This window comes from Rhinolophus sinicus, linkage group LG10 (assembly GCF_036562045.2).
Source record: "Rhinolophus sinicus isolate RSC01 linkage group LG10, ASM3656204v1, whole genome shotgun sequence".
Lineage (NCBI taxonomy): Eukaryota > Metazoa > Chordata > Mammalia > Chiroptera > Rhinolophidae > Rhinolophus > Rhinolophus sinicus.
Genome location: NC_133759.1, coordinates 26,946,026 through 26,970,780, shown reverse-complemented (window position 1 = coordinate 26,970,780; position 24,755 = coordinate 26,946,026). Strand labels below are relative to the sequence as shown.

At 37.8% G+C, this 24,755-nt stretch overlaps 1 protein-coding gene across 2 annotated transcripts in view; it reads left to right on the top strand.

Moving 5' to 3' along the window:
- Positions 1-24,755, top strand: part of KAT2B (lysine acetyltransferase 2B) — a 91,397-nt gene that overhangs the window by 63,949 nt on the left and 2,693 nt on the right. The window contains exons 8-17 of one of the 2 annotated variants that reach the window (XM_074312789.1): positions 509-634; positions 2,946-3,082; positions 5,404-5,612; positions 6,668-6,794; positions 12,786-12,896; positions 15,363-15,506; positions 19,449-19,563; positions 21,055-21,091; positions 21,347-21,410; positions 21,509-21,593. In XM_074312789.1, coding sequence (XP_074168890.1) covers positions 509-634; positions 2,946-3,082; positions 5,404-5,612; positions 6,668-6,794; positions 12,786-12,896; positions 15,363-15,506; positions 19,449-19,563; positions 21,055-21,091; positions 21,347-21,410; positions 21,509-21,593 — 1,155 coding nt within the window. The remainder of the gene's footprint in view (positions 1-508; positions 635-2,945; positions 3,083-5,403; positions 5,613-6,667; positions 6,795-12,785; positions 12,897-15,362; positions 15,507-19,448; positions 19,564-21,054; positions 21,092-21,346; positions 21,411-21,508; positions 21,594-24,755) is intronic. The other variant, XM_074312790.1, reaches the window with a different exon arrangement.

Here is a 24,755-nt window from a genome sequence, read left to right as displayed (position 1 = left end):
TTGGTGTTAAGTTTGATCACTTGGTTAAGGTCCTGTTCAGAAGGTTTCTCCACTGCAACGTTACCATTTTTCCTTTTGTAAATCAAAAAGTACTTTTGTGGGGAGATACTCTGAGGCTGTCCTGCCTTCATTAAAATTATACTCACAAGGTTTAGGCTGGACAGATGAGTCTTCCCTGAATCAATTATTACATGTTGGCTTCCGAAAATTTTTTTCTAACATCCATCATTCCTTCTTTATTAAGTTGTTGGCATTTTCCTTTAAGGAAGAGCTTTACCTTCTCTCCATTGATTGATTGATTTTTATCAATCTGGCCTCAGATATTCCATTCAGTGGGTTAAATCCATTACTATCTTTATTATAATGCTCACATTGACCCCATTTCTTTTATTTTAAAGTTGACTTTTTTGTGGTGTTGAGCAGCAATGGGATGGTCTCATGTGCACTTGGTTCCTTATTGCATAAGAAAGGACTCATCTAATACTTTCTTTTCCCTTTATTGGGGCAGTCATCAATCCACCTCCTGTGGCTGGGACAATTTCATACAATTCAACCTCGTCTTCCCTTGAGCAGCCGAATGGAGGAAGCACCAGTCCTTCCTGCAAAGGTTCTTCTGGGCTTGAGGCAAACCCAGGTAAGCTCTTAGGGGGCATAATAGAGAGCTGTGAATTGCCCTAGAAGCTCTATTATAATCTGAGGAGTGCCAGAGGTAGACTTAGACCAATTACAGACTGTGCATGTCCAGGATTTCAATGGCTGGAAATCACTTTGAGCTATATTGGTTAGTTACAGCTGTGTAACAAACCAACCCAAAATGCAGAGTCTTGAAACCATAATCATTTATTATCATTGCTCACTCACTCTGTGTGTTGCCTGGTCGGTGGCTGATCTTAGCTGCCTCGTTCAGTCTTGGCTGGGCTTGCTCATGAGTTCTTCCTGGTGGGGCTCTGTTCTGGACGTGGCAAGAACGCTTAAGTTGAAGTATCTCTGTTCCACATATTTCTCATCCTCCTCCTGGGATCACTGGGCCTCTTTTCCTTTTCTTGGAACAGAATATGTCTTTATGATGATAGCAGAAGCACCAGAAAACAAGCAGAAATACAGTTTCTTGAAGCCTAGGCTGAGAACTGATATGGCATCATTCCTGCCTCTTTTTGTCATCTAAAGCAAATCATGTAGTCAGACTCAGAGTCAAGGGGTGAAGAAATGTACTCCTTTTGTGGGAAGAACTGCAGAGTCACGTGGCAAAGAGTGTGGATCCTAGGAGGGTAAAGAATTTGGTCATGAGTGTAATCTGTCACATGGGCAAAAACATCTCAATTCTGAAGGCGTTTTACAGTTACAGAATGTTTTGAAGAATGCATTTCTGTCCATAGGCTTGACATCAGACAAATCTTAGGTATGACGAAGTTTGACATTAAAGAAGCGTTTGACACAAAAGAGAGGGAGAAGAGGATTTTTATATGAAGCAGCAAATATTCAGCACAGATGTAGCCTCAGATGCTTTTTTCTTCTAAGAGTTTATGTGAGCCAAGCTGATGACCGGCTGGGAAGCAGGATCTCGGATGCTCCCTCAGATGCTTTCTTACTATAACACTATTAGCAGTCTGTCAAGTTTGGGGCTTATTAGGTATAAACCTCAGCTACAGAATAAATAGTTCACAGAATTACTCTTGGGGAATCATGGAATTTGAAGGTTTGTTGAGCAAATGACTGCAAACATTTTCACTCCTTCAACAAATAAAAGAGTTAGTTATTAAAGCAAGAACTCAACAAAGTCCATTTAGTAAGTAACATGTAATACTTCTGGAAGATCTCATATGGACAAGCTACTTTACATTGCTCTTCTCCTTTTTAATTAAAGAGAATGAGATTGCTATATGGAAACGTTATTCGTGGGATTCACACCTGAAGAATCAATTAGATTGGAAATTCTAAAATTTTAAAAACTTAATTGTAAAAATAAATACGTTTTATGACTAAAAAAAAAAAAAAAAAAAAAAAAAGGAAAAATCAAACCAAACTAGAAAAAACAAAAAGCCACCATATAATCTAATGAGGAAAGTGGAAGAATGTTCTCCTTGTCTTCGCCTGGCCTTTCCCAGCATGTGACATGTAGAGAACGGCAATGCTCACTTTGTGAGGCATCATCTTAAGGCACAAAAGCATTGTGAGAGATAAACGGAGTCGTTTTATAATGAAAAAATTAGATTTACCAGCAAAATAAAACAGCCCACTAGTGTATTTCAAATATTTATGGACATATACGCATAACATACATACACACACAGATACATACGTATATACGGATGTGAAACAGAGGATTAGCAGAACTACATGGAGCAATAAATAAACCAACGGTTGGAAACTTGGAGAAGCATCTCAGTAATTTGTAGTCTAAGCAGATGAAACTATCAGTACAATATAAAAGCCCTGAAAGCATGATCAACAAGCCTAATCTAATGGATGTATAGCGATCATTATTTCTAAAATTTGGAAAATACACATTCTTTCTAAGAAGGCACTACACATTTATAAATAATTGGTCATGTTTTAGGCCATAAAACAAGTTTCAAACAATGTTGACAGCTTGGTGTTTCATGGACTCTTTTCTATAAACACCAACGGACTAAATTAGAGATTAATAACCAGTGATAGCTAGAATCACTGCTTGCATTTGTATATGAAGAAATTAATGCCTTAATGACTTACATATCAAGTTCAAAAATTATTACAGAGAATAGAAAAGACTCAGTGAATTTATGGTTGGCAGTTGTTGTGATGTCCTCTCACCTTCAACTGCCACCGCTTCCCTGGGTAAACGGAGAGTTCACTTTCGTATCCATTAGTGTTATTAGAAAATTGGTTGGATCAGTTGACATGTGTTATCTCCTTTGTGTTTATAAAATGATCCATTGCTTGCCCTTTTATTTTGATTATTACAGGAGAAAAGAGGAAAATGAATGACACTCATGTATTGGAAGAGGCCAAGAAACCCCGAGTTATGGGGGATATTCCAATGGAATTAATCGATGAGGTGATGTCTACCATCACGGACCCTGCGGCAATGCTGGGACCAGAGGTCAGCAGGGTGAACCTGGGCAGCCGGCTGTAGACTTCTTCTTCTCCTCCCCTGGTCACTCCAGTTGTCAGAAATGGGGATGGTGTCACGGAGAGTGAGCATGTCTGCTACCCTGGTTTGCATTTCACCTGGTGAGGAGGGCAGGAAAAGCTGGTGGGGAGGTGATTCCACTTGATGAATATCACATCACAGGGAAGCATGCTTATAATCTCACAAAGGTGAAGGCATCCTCCTCCCTCAACTTTTTATCTTAGAAAATTTAAACCCTGACAAATGTTGCAGAAATTCCACAATAAAGATCCATTGACTCTTTATTTAGATTCACCATTTGTTAACATTATGCTGTATTCACTTTCCTTCTGTCCCTTTGTCTCTCTCCTTCTCTCTTTTGTGAACCATTTGGAACCATTTCAGAATTAAATGCAAATGTGGTAACATTTCACCCCTAACTATCTTTGCTTGTGTTGCTTAAGACTAAGACTGTTCTTTTATATTACCACAATGTAGCGACCACTATCAGAAAATTTAGCTAGGTTACAATATTGTCTAACATATGAGTAGGCAAGCTATAGCCAAATCTGGCCCACTGGGTGTTTTTGTAAATAAAGTTTTATTGAAACATCTTGTCTATGTCTGCCTTGCCCTACAAGAGCAGATTTGAGTAATTGAGACAGGTTGTATGGCCCACAAAGGCTAAAACATTTGTTATCTGGCCTTTAACAGAAAAGTTTGCCATGGCCTAATATATAGCCCATATCCAAATCTCCATATATCCAAATTATGTCCTTGATAACATTTGTTGCTGTCTTTGGAAGAGACCGGTCAGGGATCATGCATTGCATTTAGTTCTTATCCCTTCATTTCTTTAGTCTCCATTAATCTGATACAGTTTCCCAGCCCTTTTATGGTTTTTTATGGCAGTGCCATTGTTGAAGAGTCCTGGTCACTAGTTTTTCATTATGTCTCTCTGGACATTGGACTTGTCTGTTTCCTCATGATTAGATTAGATTCAAGTAAAGCATTTTTGGGAGAAGTACTGCTGTTATCTCATGCATTGCATCCAGGGGCAGGGCAGTTTCAGGCATTTTTGGCAGTTTCTAGGAAATCAGGAAATAGCTTGGAGATTATTTTGCAAAACATTTTTTTTAATGTTTTGAGTGTTGCGCTGATAGATGAAAGTATCAATTTTTGATTTGTCATGTTTCCTTGGATGTTTATGATATTGAGGATAATTCAGAGAACTGGAATGTTGTAAGAGAGAGATCTCATTATAAAATTGTCCTTTCCATTTCCTTCTAGATACTGAGTCCTAGGGACTAAGGCTAGTACCTTTTGTATACTTGTCTGTCAGAGATTTAGTTCCTTCACAGATTAGCTTAACTCAGTTTTTTTTTAGCTCTAAAATGTAGATGTAATCACACACATCAAAATGTGTTGGGTGGATTTAGTAGTGTCTGCAGCTGGCTTGTACTGGTGCGCACAAGGTAGTTGTTCCATTTTCAGGAATTTTGTGAGCCGGTTGTTAAATATGTTGGTAGCTTGAAATTGACCACAGTGGTACTTGGTGACCTGGGCAGCCAGCTGTGAACCCATGATATGAGCAAGTGCTACCAGTCAGGGCTTTCTTTCCTGGCGACCTGCTTGTTGAACATGTCCCTGCACACTGGTGGATTAAATAGGAAGGGCAGCAGAAAGTGCTGGTACAACACTGTGGTGCCATGGAGGAGAGGGGGTCAACAGACAATCTTGTGGAAAGAAAACTGTCTTCCAAAAATGAGTGCGAAGAGAATATAAGTGTGACTACCACTGTTGGTCCTGTGGTGAGAATTTGGGGTCTGTCATCCCGAAGGTCCTATAAAGCTCATCCAGATGGGTTTCCTCTAAACCAGGGGTTGGCAAACTACAGCCCACAAGCCAAATCAGTGTACCCTTCCCTCTTTAAATAAAGTTTTAGTGGAACACTACTACATCCATTCATTTATGTATTGTCTGTGGCTGCTTTGACAGTACAACACTTAACTAGTTGCCACAGAGACCTTATGACTTGCAAAGTCTAAATTACTTACTATCTGGCCCTTTACAGAAAAGTTAGGTGACTCTTAATCTACACCAAATATCCATGTACATGTATAACACTCTGATCTCTCAAAATGCTTTACCTACCATTTCTACGTTTTCATAACTTATGTGTGTTGTTTGGGACCCTGAAAATCCACAAGTGTAATACCTTATTAGAAAAAAGAACAGCAGTGTTGATACGTTCTATCTGCACTGCCTTAAGATAAGAGCTCTGTAATTTTTTTCCGTCTTCTGCATCCCAGACCAATTTTCTGTCAGCACATTCGGCCAGGGATGAGGCAGCCAGGATGGAAGAGCGCAGGGGCGTGATTGAATTTCACGTGGTCGGCAATTCCCTGAACCAGAAACCCAATAAGAAGATCCTGATGTGGCTGGTCGGGCTCCAGAACGTGTTCTCCCATCAGCTGCCCCGAATGCCAAAAGAGTACATCACACGGCTTGTCTTTGACCCGTAAGTGGTGCATTGCTCTTCCTTTTTTATTTCCTTTTAAAATGAAAGAGGAACTACTCAGAACATGAAAGTCAGCTGTTGCCACCCACCAAACCTGCAGCTTCTTGTCACACGGTGAATACAGAGCTACATTAATATAATTGCCATGTCTAAAAGCATTAAGATGAATTTTTCAACAATTCGTAGATTTTTTTTGGTTAATAATAATGAAGCTTTTTTCTTAATAATAACAAAGTATTTTAAGTTGCTGATGACCATGCTGTGCTTCATTCATTATAGCAATGTAAGAATATAAAAGAAGATTGTCCCACTTTTTTCATAGTCAAAGAAAGCATTCTTGATTTTGGAGTCTTAACTAGGTGCCACTGTTGCCCAGGTCTATGAGCCCTGGGAATATTTTGGGATATCGGACAGGTAAACTTTGAAAATCTATTGCTTAAAAACAAACAACCCCTGCCCCCCAAAATACTGAACATCTCTAATTTGTATATTTTAAACGTAGCTCAAAAGCCTATGTGGACTGTGATCCATGCTCATGCCGTGAAATGTCAGAGTGACATTTTAGACTGGAGGTCTGACAGGATTCTATAATGCAGGTTTTGGCAAATTGTGCATGTGCATTTTCTGTTCTTTTCCATCATGTTTCTGTAATATTTCTGAGTAAGACTAATCTTCAGAAAGATATGCTATGTTTGTCCATGACTTTGTGTGCTGTCCACGATTCCCCCTATCACGGGTCCTTTGGCATTGGGTGAACCCCTGTTCCAGTACTCTGGACCGTGCACTCTGTTCTTGATTTGTAAACCTCAGACACTCCTTAGGTGGCTAGCATCTTGTTCTGGTGGAAGCTCTGATAAAAAGTTGTGCAGGCAAGCTTGCTCTAAATAGTTCACATTAAATTAAAGGATGGTCTAGTGAGATTGTGGCTAAGTAAAGGAGGTTTCCATAGAAATTCAAGAAAAACATCACCTTCCTTCCTGGTTGGTTAGTAATGAACACCCCAAAAAGTGTATAACCAAGATAGATAAAACTTTGATATAATCTTATTCTTTCAGGAAACACAAAACCCTTGCTTTAATTAAAGATGGCCGTGTTATTGGTGGTATCTGTTTCCGTATGTTCCCATCCCAAGGATTCACCGAGATTGTTTTCTGTGCTGTAACCTCCAATGAGCAAGTCAAGGTAAGGGTAACTCAAGGTCTTAGAAGAAAGCAGAATGTGGTGCTTCTCACTAAAGCTGCAGAACTTGAGAAGGTGTCTCTGTGTCATGTCAAAGGTTCCAAGAAGGTTCAAAGTGGCGTTTAGAACTTTCTGAGAAGAATCCTTTCACTCTCAGTGTACGCATATGTGTGCGAAGACAGTAAATGGTTCCCCACACCAATAGGTCAGGTTTACCAAGGCTTTGCTGATTCGTGGGGCAAGGTACAGGGACATTGCACAGCCCCAAATGCAATTCGAGTATAGTCTATGGCAAGTGAAGAAGGGGTGTTTGAAACTAAATTGCAGTGTTCATTGTTAGTTTACACATGCACACAGATACACACACACACATCTCCTGACACTGAAGCACCAGAAAGGATGGGGAGTGATGTGAATTAGAAATAATTCAGCTGGCTTTCACTTCAGAAAGATTTTTTATGACCTTGTCCCTAAAGTGGGGCAGGGACGAAAGAAACTCTGTAATGGAAGTTATGAAAAATTTGAAATTTATGACTCATTTTCCAAAGTATCCATGCAAGGTTTGGAATGTAGTGTGTTTTAGAGGTCAGTTTGTGTGGCCAGTTTACCTTCCCAGTTATTCTTGGCATTGCTCCCTTCCTCCCCAGGAACTGTGGCTGTTTCATTGATATCACAGTTGGTATCGCAGCCTGACTGGAATAAACTAGACTCTCACTTGGCAGAAAGAACTCTGATCTAGATCGTGTTGTGTTCTACTCTGCTGCCCTTAGGAAAATGGAAGCAAGAAGTATATCTTTAGAGTATTATTCATTTGGTATTTGGGGAGCCCTAAAGAGGATCGTGCAAAAATACAGTTGGTGGTGGAAAGATAAGCAGCTCAGGATTCCATGGCTGCTGAGAAAAATCGTGGGTACCTGTCTCAATTTGGACCACCCACATTTCAGGGGCTCACTGGGCACATGTGGCCAGTGGCTCCTGTGTTGCACAGTGCAGGTCTAGGGACGTTGTTGCCTCCTGCAGCTACAAAGAAGCAATGCCATTTACAAAGATGGAAAATAAGTCACTGGAAGGAATCATTCATTCTCTGTTGGAGGGCCCCAGCTAGTGGTGTGGGTACTTTTGCTTTCATTTCCAACTTTGGTCACGGTGCCAGTTATAGCCAGTGAAATTGTTTATTCTCATGAAGCACAAATGTGGCCTTTTGGCTTTGATTCATAATCCTAAGCATCAAAGGGCAAACAAAATTCATCAGTTTTACATCCGTCATTCTGGCGGGGGGCAAAGTGAGGGCCCAGATTTTCTTGAAACTGACCTCTGGCTCCTTTTTAAGGAATTCTGACAGGGTGTCTTTAGATGGTGCTGTTGTTGTATTTATCACTTTTTAATTTCCCTCTAGCCAAAGTGAGAAACAATTCCAAATGTCCAAACTTGAGGAACTTATTTAAAAAGAAAGTTTTGTTTGGCTTTTCATCGGGAGAAAAGCTGGAAAATGTGTCCTTGGTTTATAATTTCAGAAAAAGATTGCATAATTTGTTTTCAAAGAAAGTCACCAAGCACCTTGTCTGGAAAGGTTGATTAAGGTTGACTTGGACACTTGCAGGGATACCAGAGGAAACTAAAGGGATTTAATATGAATTGGGTGCTTTGTTTATTACTTTCCAGAAGGGCACATTTTTTTTCTTCTTTCCCCCCAAACCATGTAATTTTCTAAAGACTTGAAGGAAGGTGGCCAAACATCACAAACTCAGTAGGAAGAACTAGGAAAAAAATCGTTTTTTGTAAGTGACTGAAAACGGTAGTTTTAGAAAATGAAGAGTATTCTTTCAAAACTGAATAGAGTGGATGAGTTTGGTGGAAGCCAGTACTGCTAGTACCTATTTATGAAAACAGCAAGTTCGTAAGTGGAGGTTTAAAATTTTTATTTAACATATTAAAACTCTTGGCTAAATAATACTTTAAAATCTGTATCTACTCATTTTGGAGTATCACACAACAAAATTGCTGTGAATGCTTTAAGTAAGATTTGTATGTGAATTTGTCTTGCTCAAAGTACACACAAGATAACATTTGAGAATTTACTTGAATTTCTTCAACCGGTTTTAGAATATCTTGTCAACTAAGAATTATTTGGATTTGATACTATATTGCAACTTTAAAGTTATATACCAAATACTTGCTTACCATAATAAACATTTAAACATTGAAGTTACCAGATGGATTTGGAAAAGAATCCTTTTGGTGGCTATTAAAAATAAAGGCATATAAACAAGGGAAATAGTTCTGGGGTGAAAAATCTAAACATTTGCTTATAATAGCTTAATGTTGTTAATGCCTCTTTAACCAAAGAAACATTTAAGCTACCACTGTTGCCAATCACAATACTTAACAGAGAGGATTCAAGTTAAAAGACGCAGCCCTTACTCTCAAGCAACTTGGAATATGGAAAATTTCATTGGAGAGGTGACAAATTAATGGCCACCGATAAAAAATATGTAGATTTTGAGAAGCTATTTATAAATGAACCATTATTATTGTTCTTGAGTAAATCACTGGATTGTGGATAAACTGGAGAAAACATATTTGTATTAATTCTTAACAAGATGGTGTATGTAACAAAAGCCTAGCCGTCTTCTATCATCCACATCTACGTTAAAGTGAGTTTCAATAGAAGACCCATTTTTACTAATTTCTAGAAATTACGGTTTCTATAGCCAACCCTTCTCTTTTCTTCAGTTTTTATTTTTTTATTTTTTATAAAAATAATTTTAAATTACATAGGTCACACACACATACATTTTCAGATAAAACAAAAATCCCACTGCCTCTTCCCCCTGCCGTTCCACTATTGTCAGCTTGGTGTGCATCCTTCCAGTTGCTTCTCTACTGATTTACATACATGGAAATGTACCTGTATGTAAGAGGTGACTATGTGTTTTATTGTTGTTATTTACATAAATAGAATTCATACTGTGTGTACTTAAAAATGTACTTTCCATTATGTCTTAGGGATCTTTTCAATGTTAGTGCATGTATGTAGTTATTTACATTTATATTTAGATCAACTAAAATTTAATAAAATTTAAAATTCAGTTTCTTAGTCACTCTAGTACTCAATTGTCACACGTAACGAATGGCTACCATATTGGATAGCATAGGAAAGGAACATTTTCATCACTGTAGGAATTTCTATTAAACAGTACTAATATAGAGCTATATTATTTTTTTTGTATATAGTATTTTATAATGTAGATGCACCATAATTTATGTAATCATTTCCCTGTTGACATTTATGTTTTTTTCTACCACAAACTGCTCTGTTTGGAAATGTTTTTGTAAAAATTGAGAAGTAGATTTGCTGCATGAATAAATGTGGCCACTCTAAATTAAAGAAAAAATTTCCAGATTGCCCTTTTAAATGGACTTACCAATTTACATTTTCACCAGTGATATTGGAGAGTACCATCCATGTTGCCCCATCCTTACTGATATTGGCTGGGTACCATCAACCTTAAAGATATTTGCATACTGTTGAGTGAAATGTTGCATCTCCTGATGGAGTGCTTTGATTACTAATGTGGCCTCATATCATTTTTATATTTGTTGGTAATGTTTATTGCTTGTTCCTTTCCTTTGACAATTATTCTTTTAGGCTCTCTCTCTTTTTCTTGTATCGATCCTATAGAAGATATTTATATATTATTGATATTAAATCTTTATAATATATTTTGCAATTATAGCCCCCCATTTGTCATTTGCCTTTTGTTTATGGTATCTTAAATTGCTTGTAATAGCTTTAAGCAATTTTAACATTTGAAGTAGTCTACTTAGTAATCAGTGCTTTCCTTTATGCTTTTGCATTTTGTATTTTCTTCAAGAAGGCCTTTTCTACTCCTAGGATATAAACCCACTTTTCCATATCTTTCTTTTCTTTCTTTTTTTTTTTTTAAGATTTTATTGGGGAAGGGGAACAAGACTTTATTGGGGGAACAGTGTGTACTTCCAGGACTTTTTTTTTTTTCCCCAAGTCAAGTTGTTGTCCTTTCATTCTTAGTTGTGGAGGATGCCATTCAGCTTCAAGTTGTTGTCCTTTCAGTCTTAGTTGTGGAGGGCGCAGCTCAGCTCCAGGTCCAGTTGCTGTTGCTAGTTGCAGGGGGCGCAGCCCACCATCCCTTGCGGGAGTCAAACGGCAACCTTGTGGTTGAGAAGACATGCTCCAACCAACTGAGCCATCCTGGAGGCAGCTCAGCTCAAGGTGCTGTGTTCAATTTTAGTTGCAGGGGGCGTAGCCCACCATCCCTTCTGGGACTCGAGGAGTTGAACCGGCAACCTTGTGGTTGAGAGCCCACTGGCCCATGTGGGAATCGAACCGGCAGCCTTCGGAGTTAGGAGCATGGAGCTCTAACCACCTGAGCCACTAGGCCGGCCCCTCTATATCTTTTTATAATTCTTTTGTATAGGTTTATTTTTCCTTACATTTAGATTTCCAATCCATCTACTTACCTTATTTTCTATTTGGCAAACTCTTTTAAGGTCTAGCTTAAACATTTTCTTTTACTTTTTATATTCCCTCTCTTCCCCTTAATTATCTTCTAGCATTTTTTTCTATTATAGGTACAGATGCATCACTCTGTACCAGTGCTGTGCAATAGAATACATTTTGAGCCTCAAATGCAAGCCACATGTGTAATTTTAAAACTTCCAGTAGCCATATTTAAAAAAGTGAAAAGAAACAGGTGCCATTAATTTTGATATTTTAAATTTAACCTGATATGTCCAAAATATTGTCATTTCAACATGTAATAAGTATAACATGTTACTAGTGAGAATTTTTTTCCTGATGTGCATTTTGCACTCTAGTACATCTCAATTTGGACTAGTCACATTTTAGTTGCTGAAAAGCCATGTGTTGATAGCACAGCTCTATAGTGTAATTATGTTTTATATGTTTATCTTCCCCACTTAACTATCTTCATCTCAGAGAGAGAGGTATTTCATTCATCCTTTTATTCACGTTTTATTCAAACTCACAATATATTAGTATGTTTGGGAAAAGCTAAAATGTCCTTGGGTAGCATTAAAAGAAGAATAATTTCCAGAAGAGGGAGACTTCCAGCTTCACATGGGATAGACAGTTAGATCAAATGACTTCCAAAGCTCTTTCTCTTCTTGAGGTACTACAGTTTCATGAGATCATACCTGTTTGAATTCTTTAGAAAAGTGTGTCACCAAATTCTAAAGTATTCATGTGAATATAATTTGTATCTGGATGCTTGGATTTACTTTCACCTAATTTTATGAGGTTCTAAAACAATCACTTTAAATTTATAGGGTTTTTTCCTAAGCTTTATACATCACTGAAAAACCTAGTGATTGCATTTTGTTTTCCATATTCCATTTATTTATTCAACTATCTGTAGTTACTTTGTAATGTGTTCTGGCTCACTCAGAGATTCTGGGCTTCTTAGACCTTGTTTGGAAAGGTCTGATAAGACCAAGTTGAAAATCCTATGTATGTGATGAGATAGCTGAAGGATTGCTGATTTGCACTGTACAGCAGTCTCTTGGGATTAGTCACCATTCTAGTAAAGATTAGCACTTTTCATTTACATTGCTCTTTTCATCTCAGGTTCTCAAATACTTTAAAGATAAGCAGAAATTCATAATCCATATTTACTCCAAAAACTTCTTTATTAATATTCAGCAAGTAATCTTAAGGATTGAACTAGGAGCTAGTAGTCTTTGTGTGTTATTTTCAAAGAACCAGAAACTTGTATTTTAAATAATTATTATATCTCTATTCAAGGATTTTGAATTTTTTGGTTTTGTAGCTCATTTTCAAAGTTCAGAAATGCAAGAAAGGGGGTTAGTATTTTATTGGTAAAACATATTAAAGTACAAACATTTTAATTTGCTAACATTTCCCAGTGAATTTGTAGGACTTTCTTTTCTTCAGAACCTAATAATGTGTTTGTCTGCATACTAACTTTCACATAGGGCTATGGAACACACCTGATGAATCATTTGAAAGAATACCATATAAAACATGACATCCTGAACTTCCTCACATATGCTGATGAATATGCAATTGGATATTTCAAGAAACAGGTAGGTTTTCCCTGTGCAGCCCTGTTCTGCCTTTCCTTTTTAAAATATACACTCAGGTAGCCTTCATCCAAATAGGTACCCCCCCACCCCGATATTTTCTACTTATAAGAAGGACATACATTTATTTTGTAAGCTTTAAGCCATAGTAAACTTCAGACTGGATTTGAGGGCATGACCAGCACATAGTAAGTACTAAATAAATATTTGTTGAGTGAATGAATGAATGTCATCTATAAATGAAGTAGAATATTGCATCCTGACATTCTAAATTATGATATCCCAGGCTAAGGAGAAATTCCCAGTGCTGGGTGAGTAGAGTTCTCCATGTATGAGAGAAACACGTTCAGTCTGTAGAAGGCCAGCAGAGAGGAAATTCGGACATTTAGGAAGAGCTCCAGACAATCCTGGGTCGACAGCACACAGCAGACTGGGAGCTTGGCTGCCATCTCAGTCCTTTCTGACCAGAAGTTTTCAGCTCATCTTTTTAAGGATTATTCTTTGGTTGCATATTTTTTAAATTTTGGAAAATGTAGTGAAGCACAAAGAAAAAAAGGAAAAATGGCTTGTAATTCTATCAACCCAGAGAAATTTACTATTGATGTTTTGACATATGCCCGTCTACTGTTTTTTTCTCTGTGCGTGTGTTTGTGAGTGTGTGTATATAAATATAAAAATTGGCTCATACTGTAATTTAATCACTTGCCTTTTTACTTAATATATTCTGATTTCTTTTTTCATATGATTTTTGATGATTCTCTGGAATTTTGTTGTATAAATAGAAAACTATTAAACCAATACCACATTTTGGGGACATTTAGGTATTTCTTGTATGTAAGTATACATATGTGAGTTTGTGTGTGTGCATGTGCGTTTGTGTTACCCTCATCTATCGTAATTTGGTTAGAATAAATGTCTAGAAGTAGAGTTGCTTTCAGACAGATTTAAGGTTTTGTTATACATTGCCAAATACTGTAACAGTTTCTTTTCTTGTCAGCAGTATGTGGGGGTCTCAGGAAAGTAGTTGGTAGTTGAAAAAAAATTTTTTTTTTACCCCTTTCCTAGGTAACAAATTGTGTATGTTTGCATTTATTTGGTCATTGTTAGGTTTCACTTGTTTTTCTTTGTTCATTGACCCTTTGTGTTTCTTTTTCTTTTTTTTTGAATTGCCAATTCATTGTATTTTGCCTCTTTTTCTATTAAAATACTTATTTTTACATTGGTTTATCAAAACTCTTTGTATATAAAGATATTAACCTTTTATGATTTTTTTCCTTCTGCTTGTCTCTTGTTTCAACATTGCTTATGGCTTTTTCTTTAATACGTAGAATTTTAAAGATTTTATTACATAAATTCTATTAACTTTTTTTTTTTTTCAAATATACGTCCTTATATGACTAGAAAACTTTCCAATGTCACATAATTAATCTCCTATTTGTTTTTTTCTCATTCTTGGGATGTTTGTGGCTTTTATAATCAAACTCATCAGACAGTGGGATTATTTCACTGAAAGCTTGAGAATCAGCTTTCCTAGGCTGTAACTACATTGCAAAGCATGAAATCTCAGTCACGGTTCTTAAATGACTTGTCTGTAGTGGGTGCTCTTTGTGGATGATGGCAATAATTGCTTGGAAAGTAAGTTTTTGCTGGAAGAGGAGGCAGGAAGCTGCTCGTGATAGTTCTGAAGCCCCAGTCATTTTCTGGAAAAAACTGAAATAGGCACTGTAAGGAAAATTATGTTTATATTATAAATATATGAATATATACCCAGTAGCACTATGTTTTTACAGCTTAAATTATGTAAATGAGTGTATTGCAAAGCATTAATGTCACTGAAACAACCACACATTCTAATGGTCTGGAAGTTTTCTGCCTGTAAAGTTTGGGGTTTCATTTTCTCAACATCAGGATTCTAATTGCTGTATTTTTTCACAAACTTTTCTTTCAAAATTTAGATCATTAATTATTGATTTGTTGAGAATCCTTTCCCACTTTGGGAGCAAATGTGCAATTTAATGCAAAATTAAACCTAATTTTTATTTAACAGTCATTTCTGTTTTAAAAACATTTAATGTTGTATTTTACTAGGATTACTTTTTTATGTTGTCTTGCTTCCTATTTGCACAGTTTGATTTTTGCTGTTTATGAACTTTTTTTTAAAATTTATTTTTTAAATTTATTTAAGTGACAATTAGTAAAATTACATAGATTTCAGGTGTACAATTCTGTATTATATCATCTATAAATCCCATTGTGTGTTCACCACCCAGAGTCAGTTCTCCTTCCATCACCATATATTTGATCTGTTTATGAACTTGTAGAAATAGCATGCTAATGCTTGCCAAAATAATATGATAGGAACTTGAAAAAAACATAGCTTGATGCTGAGCGCAGTGCCTAGCACATAGTTAGCACTCAGTAGATATTTGATGTGCAGTGCCCATATGAATGAATTTATTTGCTTTGCAGGGTTTCTCCAAAGAAATTAAAATACCTAAAACCAAATATGTTGGCTATATCAAGGATTATGAAGGAGCCACTTTAATGGGATGTGAGCTAAATCCACGGATCCCATACACAGAATTTTCTGTCATCATTAAGAAGCAGAAGGAGGTGAGTTCTTGACTGACTTACGTTCCCTCTATACAGGCCGGTCTTAGTTGGGGTGAGTAGCCTATCACTGGACTGCGTGTATCTATCTACTGGGTGTCGTGATCTCAGTGTGCTGTGGTTTGTCTAGATTTCTTCTTTGAAGGCATCCTCGATCTATCTCCTCTCTAGGTCACCGTTCCTAAGAGTGTCGACACTTGTTAAATTGGTATAAAATACAAAACTTGGAAAATATGATGGCTCATCTGGCCTCAAGCGTCCTTCCCAAACTTGTCTCTTTACTTTCCTCTCTAAACTGTTCTCCAGAGGTCATTACTGACGCGTTCACGCTCTTGCTTGGTGTTTTCATCTGTTAGCCACCTCCCTCTCCCAACAAATACACAAGTTGAACCACTTTAGCCCGTGTTCCTTCTCTAGCACTAGTTTGATCCATCCATTAGAATTTCAATTATTTATTATCATCTCAGATAGACATTTATCTTAGTGTGTATTAATCGCTCCTTTTACTCGGCAAGTTCTGAAGGCTTACATTTCTGGGTGTTAAAGTGACTGGTTATCTAATATAAGGGTGAAGTCTTTTACGCATATGAACTAAAAGGGAAGCAGTAAAGGGAAAGGTTCATAGATTTGACTACACAGCAATTTTACATTTCTCTAAGACAGGAAAAATAACATATAATGAACATCATTGGGGAGTGCACAGAGGCCATTTAATAAATGAATGAACTTTGCGTGTTAAGCCTGGGATGACCTCCTTGTTCCCTTAGTCCATTGGAGGTCAAATACTGGGCGTTTGCACCTGTGTCATCCCACATCAATTCTGCTTTATACTTTTGTTATTCAGTCTAGCCCACTTTTCTCCAGAGGTAACTTCTAGAAGTTCTGTCTTAAACCTGCCTTTGTTTTCTAGTTTCTACAAATGTCCCTTAATCTCAGTTCTTAGTTATGTGTCAGATATCACCATCACCAGTATTACAGACACAGTTTACAAAGTGGCTGGTGCATAGTAGGTGCTTGATAAGTATTTTCCTTTTACTTGGAAGTGGCTCACGTTTGTGCTTATGCTTCTTAGGGAAGTGAGCAAAAGGCATTTTTTTTTTTTTTTTAACTTAGAAAATAAAACCAACCTTTGTTGTTTCTTGGTCAAAATGTCAGCCTCAGAGAGAATTCCAAATAGGGTACTTGGAGAGTTAATAAAAGCACAGCAGGCTCCTCTCTCTGTCTGTCTCTGAAGAGCTAGCTTTCTTCATTGTTCTCTTTGGGGCTTAATGAGAAGGTCTGAATTCAGCAGCTCATTGTTCCGCATTAGAGGCTGCTGGCTCGCCAAAGCCATCACAGCGCTGTCAGCTGCTCTTCCCTCATTCCTCCTCCCAGCAGCACCAGCTCATCTCCACAATGTAAGCTCAGAGCAGGATATCCCTGATGGGGTCTGCAAATTCACATAGCTCAGATCTGTTGACTCTTCCTCCAAAAAGGGGAAAGCCATAAGCACAGAGCTAATAAAAGCAGTCAGTCTTTGAGAAGGCAAACCTCCTTTCCCCTTCCTTTCTCCTCTCTCCTGGGCTCTCTTTTCCCTCTCTCCTCGCCTTCCCTCTTTACCTCCAGCACTCTGTAACATGTTGAATGGATGATGAAGGATGATGTGATCCTACTTCTTTTAAAGGGATCTGAAGTCACCGTAATAAAATATTTAGATTCACAATGTATCTTCTTCCACAGAATTCAAATACTTTTTACAAGTATCATTTATTCCAACCTTGAGAACCCCCTTGAGGAAGGTGGGGACTGTTGGCGGTAGCAAACAAATTCTAAATAATATAGAGGACTTTCCTACCCCCTAAAAGCATAAAGAGCAGCATACGTTGTGCTTGAGGATAGTGGAGATGGAGAGAGAAACCTAGTGCAGTTGGACAGGTGGCACAGAGAATGGAGAGCTCAGTGCTATTTTGTGAGTGGTGGGATCCATAGGGCCCTAGCGTCATCTGGGATGGCTCTGTGGGAGATGGGTTTCGAACTGGACAGCCTGGTCGGGTAATCAGCATGAGCAAAGACTTGGAGTCCAAGTAGATTCATGGGCACGTGAATAGCTAGGACCACTGGTGGGTGTCTAGTGAAAGCCACTATTAGAGAAAAGTGTGAATGGGCTATGAGCTGGCAGAATTGGGTGTATATGTGTGTGTGCATGTGTGTGCATATGTGTGCAGGCGAGGTGGGAGGGATAATTTAAAATCTTAATCCACATAATGAGACTACAAAGGGACTGGGTTGAGAGGAGCCAGAGTCAGGGTGAGGCACAGCAGTGAAACTTTTTGTAAGAAGACATGTTAAGACTTGGTGACACATTCAAGATAGGGGAGTCTTCCCAAATTTTCTGTTTGGGAAGACTGATAGCAATGGACTGACAGATGGACTTGAGGAGAGAAAGATGATGACACAGTGAGGAAGTAAAGACATTTTCTGGGGAGGTGAAAAGGTTGGAACATAAGTAAAATGTTTCCTTTCTCCAAAGTGAGGCACAGAGGTTAGGAAGCCTCCCATTCCCGTTGGCAGTCACTCACCAGGAACCCACCCACCTTCAAGGTGTTGTATGGAAACTACCTGGTGGGTCATCACATTGGAGAATCCCTTGGGAAGGGGGAAATAACTTTTCAAATTATATTTTCTGAAGGCATTCATTTAAGAGATTGCCCTTGGGAGTCTTTTTTAAAAAAGGCTTGTACTTATAAATAAATAAAAGGAAGCATCCATCTAGATTTGCCCTAAGTGGCAGCCGCTAGTGACCTGGGGCTACTGAGTATTTGATTTATGGTAGTCCAAATTGAGATGTGGTATAAGAATAAAATACATTCCAATTTTGAAGACCTAGTATGAACAAAAGAATGTAAAATATTTCATAATTTTTCTATTGATTATATACTGCAATGATAATATTTTGGATATATTGGATTAAATAAAAATATATTGTTAAAGTCAATTTCACCTGCTTTTAGTTTTTAAAGAAAATGTGGCTACTGGAAAATTTTAAATTACATGAGTAGTTTATATTTCCGTTGGACAGCACTGAACAAGATTTACAGGAATCTGCTTTTACTAGTCTCATTCATTTTATGAAGTTCTTTTAAGATCAAACAGTTGGGAACTAGAATTTTTTTTCATTGTTTTATTTTGTGAATTTAGTGATTTAATGATTGTTATTATTCCCCACCCCCCACCCCAAATGGTTATATCAGTTATGACATGGTAAATTTTTCTTTTTGTTGTTGTTGTTTGTTTTCTTTCTTTAAAGGGAAAACTTCACTGTTTTGGAAATAATTACCTTAGTATATCAGGAATTATTTTATAAAAGAAACACACCTCTCAAAATTCCCTCACATCATGGTTGTGATGCCTTAACAGACAACTCCTTAGAGCTGCTTTTTAGATGCAAATAGCATAGGTTGGGGATCCAGACTCGAAAAATGTGACTAGTAAGGCCATTCTCCCAGGCTTTGGGGACTTTCTGAGGCCTGCTCTTTTGCCCCTTCAGTCAGAAGGGAACAGGTCCTAGTCATGGGAATTGGAGAGGTTCTGACGCATGTCTGGGTAGCAGGTGCTCAGCTGCTTTACTGTAGTTCTGGCAGAGACTCCTCGAAGAAGCAGGGCAAAATAATTGGATCTCATGCTAAAGAGGACAGCGGGCTCTCGGGGCAGGGCGTTCTCTCAATATTGGATTTTCTGATGGCAGGGGACAAGTATTCAAAGAAGGCTGTGTGAATGACACTGAGGGCTTGGTTTGCGTAATACCATGTTTTCATGTCTTACCTGTTAAATGGCATTCACCTTTTTCTCCCTTTTGGTTTCCTAAACGCTTTATTTTCTTAGGAAAATGACTCCTTAGGTTGGCGGACTTAAGCTGTAGCCATCAACTTCTGTCTCTGAACACATTTTTTTTGGTCTGCTTTACAGATCATTAAAAAGCTGATCGAAAGAAAACAAGCCCAGATTCGAAAAGTCTACCCTGGCCTTTCGTGTTTTAAAGATGGAGTTCGACAGATTCCGATAGAAAGCATTCCTGGAATTAGTATGTATAGATCTTCTTTTAAAAACAAAATCTTTTAGTAATGCCACCAGATGTGTTTGAAACAATTACTAGAGTGCAGTGCTTTGAAAAGTTATTGCCCTCCCTGGCTCCATTTGTGGTATGTCTAGTCTTTTAAGAAGGCAGCAAATGCTTTCCTTTTATATCTTTTCTCTACTTCCCAATGCAACAAACCAGAGAGAGCTTAGATGATCCCTTTTTGTAGCTCTTAGTATCCATCATTTATTGAGATCCTGCTATTGGTAGCTCAGTGCTAGGTACCACCCTCATGTGATCTTGAAAGTAGGGGAATTCTACTTTTACAAATGGGGAAATTGAGTCTCAGATTGGCTAAGTCCTTTAACCTTACTGTCACATGGCCAGTAACTGTCAGAATTAGAAGCAGCCCGATTCTGATCTCCTCCAAACATCTTGCTTGTTCACTCCATGTCTCATTGCCATCTTGGTTGTAACCGACATACGTCTGTGCTTGACTGAACTAGTTTTCCCAGACTTCTACGACAGTGACTGGAAATCATATAATTTGTTTCAAGTTTCCTAGTTTACAGTAGTTTTCCCAAGGGTTCTTATCTGTATGTTAGTGGTAAATTGCATTGGGTTAAAACATACAAAGTAGCTGTTTGTGTAGATCAAAAGCGATCAAATATTGGCACTTTCATTTGGTTTAAGTCCAGGATCTTCTGGTACATTGAAGATTTAAAAAGCAAAACAAAATCAAACAAACTGAAAGTTTCCAGAAAAAAACACACAAGACTTTGTTTCTTCATTAAAAAATTTACTCTATAGCAGATCTTGATTTCACTGCCAGACCCAGAAATTTTACTTTCCCGTATTATCCCTATTAATGGTTTAATAGCTACCATATCACTGCATGCCAGTTTGTGGATAACATCACCTAATGTTTAGAGTTCTGTTTTATAGATTGATAAACTGAGATGCAAAAGGTTAAATAACATATTTATTTAAGTTATTATAGGATAAGTTAGCTTTTACAGAGAGCAAGGAATATAATCCAGGTCTATTGGACTCCAGGCTTTGTTTTCTTTCTGTTACATTAAACCATCTTACATTACAAGCAGGGTCTTCGCCAAATAAAATAGAGACCAGGACAGAGTTTGTTCTAACCAAAAATAACATCTTAACTCTTTCACATGGTAATTGGCAAAGAAATGTGACTTTGAGTTTAAGAAATACATGTGCCCACAATACTGGACGTATTTATTTTTTATGCTTTCCTTTGAAAGGTTGAAGTTCCTTTAAAAAAACACTAACATGTAGAGCAGTGTTGTCAGTGTTGGAAATGTGTCCTTTTGTTAGCTGTATAAGGAGGTAACTACAGTTAATTTCAGTCTTTTCTCAGAAATAGACTTATTGAGGCATGGCTGTAATTGATTGCATTTTTGATAAGTATTAACTGTTATTCTCTTGACCAAAAGCAGTTCTCATTCAGTGTTTAATTTCGTTGACGTATAGGAGAGACAGGCTGGAAACCGAGTGGAAAAGAGAAAAGGTAAGTAGGATGGGCAAGAGGATATTAATGGGAGTGATTCCCCCCCCGCCCCCCGCACCCCCGCCAGCAACTTAGAGAAAGTGGGCAAACTGATTGTAATCACCAATACAACACTTGTTGGGTTTCAATTTTCATTAATAACTTCTGGAATAATTCCTGTTTTAGGTTTTTATAAAAATGAGCTGAATAGGAATCAACTAGCAAGAGGGTAAAACACTAATCCTTGTTCCTTGTGTTCACTCTTTTCCTTTCAAGTAAAGAACCCAAAGACCCTGACCAGCTTTACAGCACGCTCAAGAGCATCCTCCAGCAGGTGAAGGTGGGTGTTTTCTTTTCATTCACCTCATGCAAATATTTTGAAATGATTTCCCACATGGAATTTCCATATTAGAGACCTTACTTTTTTCTTTACCCAAGAGCCATCAAAGCGCTTGGCCCTTCATGGAACCCGTGAAGAGAACAGAAGCTCCGGGATATTATGAAGTTATAAGGTTCCCCATGGGTAATGCCATTAACCTTTTCTAAGTATAGATTTAAAACTCTGTGGATGGCGGTGTGGGGGACAAATGGTTGCTGAGGTTGATCCCTACTCTGCCGTAGTAGGGTAGGGTGTGTATGATGGGCAGTGGGATTCCATGTACCCGTGGAGGGCAGTGCTGTCAGAGCAGGGTGACAAAGGGAAAGTGGGTGGCTGTGTTCATGAGTGGCATTCTGCAGCTGTCTTTGGGAGCCTCTACACCAACAACACGAGATGCAGAAAGCCCAGCGGGGGACTGCAGACAGCACGAGATAAGAACACTGGTTCTTTGGACATGATTTTGCTTATGTTCTTCCTGTTGGGTTGCAAATGGAAAAACATCATGTTGTCCTTTTGATATATTTTGAGTCTGTCTGAGAATTTTTGAAGGCAATATAGAAGAAGTTAGATAAGGCTGCTTGCCTGCTCTACTTTCAGGGGAAATTGTAGTTAATGCAGTCCTGGATTTTTCATGCTCTTGATACTATTACTGTCACTCCTTATTCCTATTTTGAGCTTTGTCCCAAATCCAAAACCAAACAACGAAAAAGTGCCTTTAGAAATGTAGACTTGGGGAACTTGCAGCTGTGCCTGCACTATATTAAAATGAATGATTAATTGAATCAATTGAAAATCCCCAAATTAAACAAATTTGGCATGGTGCTGATGACAGACAGCTAGCTGAGGTGTTTTCTTTTCAATTGGTTGTGTGGCCGTTTTTTGTTTTGTTTTGGAGAGAGCCTGGGTCTTCTGTCCCTTTTCTACCTGTCATCTATTCCTGGTACTAAGAAAGGATTAAAATGTAGAAGGAAGAATGAAAGGGAGCCATTGGCTCCCTGATAACAGTTATTTTTAGATGTTTTCTTTGGCATTCATTTTCACATGAATGTTTTATACAGTCATCATAACCGGTGGTAGGTACTCCTTAACATGGACACACATCCATATGCTTTTCTTCCCCTTTTGTCTCTGCCTTGCTATTACACGAAAACCAAAGTGAGGGTTGACAGAGTCTAGAATGGAAGGGTGATTTGGGAATCAGTATTTCCCGTGATATAAAACGTATGTCGAAACCCTTTATGTCCATTTCCAAACTTAACTGACCTTTGCATTCTCATCTCCTGGACCATATCACCTACTTGTGAAACCCTCCTGGGAAAGTTGTATGCGTTTGGGGAGAATGATTCTCTTCCCGCCCCCGTCTCCTGCACTCTGAAGACCTGCGTTGGTAGGTGTAGCGGCCCCTGTCAGTCATAGCCTACTCACAGCCTGCTTTCTGGAAGTCATTTGCTTGGTGCCATCTGAGAAGGGTGTGAGCCTCTCCACTTGGATACCACTTGTGTGTATAGCTGAGTGCCACACACACAAAATCTGAGGTGTGTACCTGACGAAGTTGATTAAAACAGGAAACGGTGCTCTTTAGTGGAGCTAAAAAGATTTGTTGGGATGCCTTTAGATGCTGGGTGAAACGTGTAGTCTTGCCCTTACGATGGTCATGTGTCTGAGGACAAGATTGACAAATCTGTAATTTGACTTTCCTCATGACCTTCTTGGCTTTTTCCAAAAACATTTCTTCTCTTTCCCCTGTGCCCTAAAAAAACTCTTCTAAATGAATGAGATGTAACCTGTTTTATTGAGGAACACTGTCTGAGCAGTCTGGCCTAAACGTGTCTTCTTACCACGCATGGATTGCTAGGCAGGGTTTTCCAATTTATCCAGAATTCCCAAGTGGGTGTGTGGGGGAAGGAAAATAAAACAACTCAATGGTATCTCCATATTTGGTATCACTGATGTTTAATCATCTTTTTTAACCCATGCCATTTGGTCGATTGAAAGAATATAAGAAGGCTAGAGGAAGAAAGATATTGTCTATCACTTTAGACTAGAAAGGAAATATGCAAAATTGGTTGTAATTAATCAGAAAGGTCCAAACACTTTTATGATTCTTGTTTCGTTTCTGATATATTTTAGGTTCTTCCGATTACTTCTTACCCTTTCCCTTCTAAAACAGAGTTTGAAAAGCTTTCGGATAAACTTCTTTGTGTCAAGTTTCATTCCATCACCCCCCTCCCCCCTTACTTTTCTTTTTTGGGTAACACGTCTCTTTGTTCCAAAATGTTTTAAATATTTTATGTGGCAGCATATATTAAGTGGTAGGCATTTAGGTAGAAGGAAGGTAGACATCTGATTTTACCTCGAGAAGCAGAATTTCATTTCTCTTTCTTCATTAAATGAGAGGACATCTTCATCTGTTCAGTCACACTTAGGTGAGACACTTACTGGGGTCTTTTGTGAGCCTTTGTGTATCTTAACACTTTACAATTTTTCTGTCCCTCCAAACTATTTCAGTTCGAGAAGAAAGTTGACGGTTGAACTCACAGATGTGATGACATACCTCTTAATTGAGTTGGCTTTAGTCAAAGGAAATAGGCAGAAGCAGATATTTTCCATTTTTTGTTTGGTGACTTGTGGGAGGTTAGGCTTTTGATGCAAATGAAGTTCTTCCCATTTTGAGATGTTGCACATAAATTTATTTATCTTATTAAATGATAATCCCAATGTATTTGGTTATAAATTTCCTTCCCTCTGGAAAATTTGATAATATAGTGGGAATTTGGGCTATTGATATTCAAAACTATTTCTTTAGTAATTTTGACTTATTTTTTCATGCATAGTTAATATAATTTTTAATGATAGAATCAGACTTAAGAGACAACTAGGGACCTATAAATAGACAATGTTAATAAGTTAATGTTAATAAGTAGAAGATGTGAGCATCTTTTAATCCGCATGGAATTCTTTAAATTAATCCTGAGACTGAAAATTAAAGAAGCCCCATTGTATTCTTACACGTTTATATGAAACATTGTTTTCATTTGTAAAAATAATACCATTGAATGCAAGTAGATGTATTGGGAACCTATTCTTTTTACAATAGTCTCACAAGGCTTATTTGCTTTAGAAAGTAGGTTATTAAGTAAAGTTTGTCATTCTTAGGTTATTGATGGATGATGAAACTAAAATCATTTGAACCATTTTATCTGCAAGGTCACTGTTGTATTTGCAGATGTACTCCTGATCAGTTTTTCTAGTTCTGTCTCTACAACAATACCTGTGACTTTAGTGAAACTAACACAGTTTGATTGT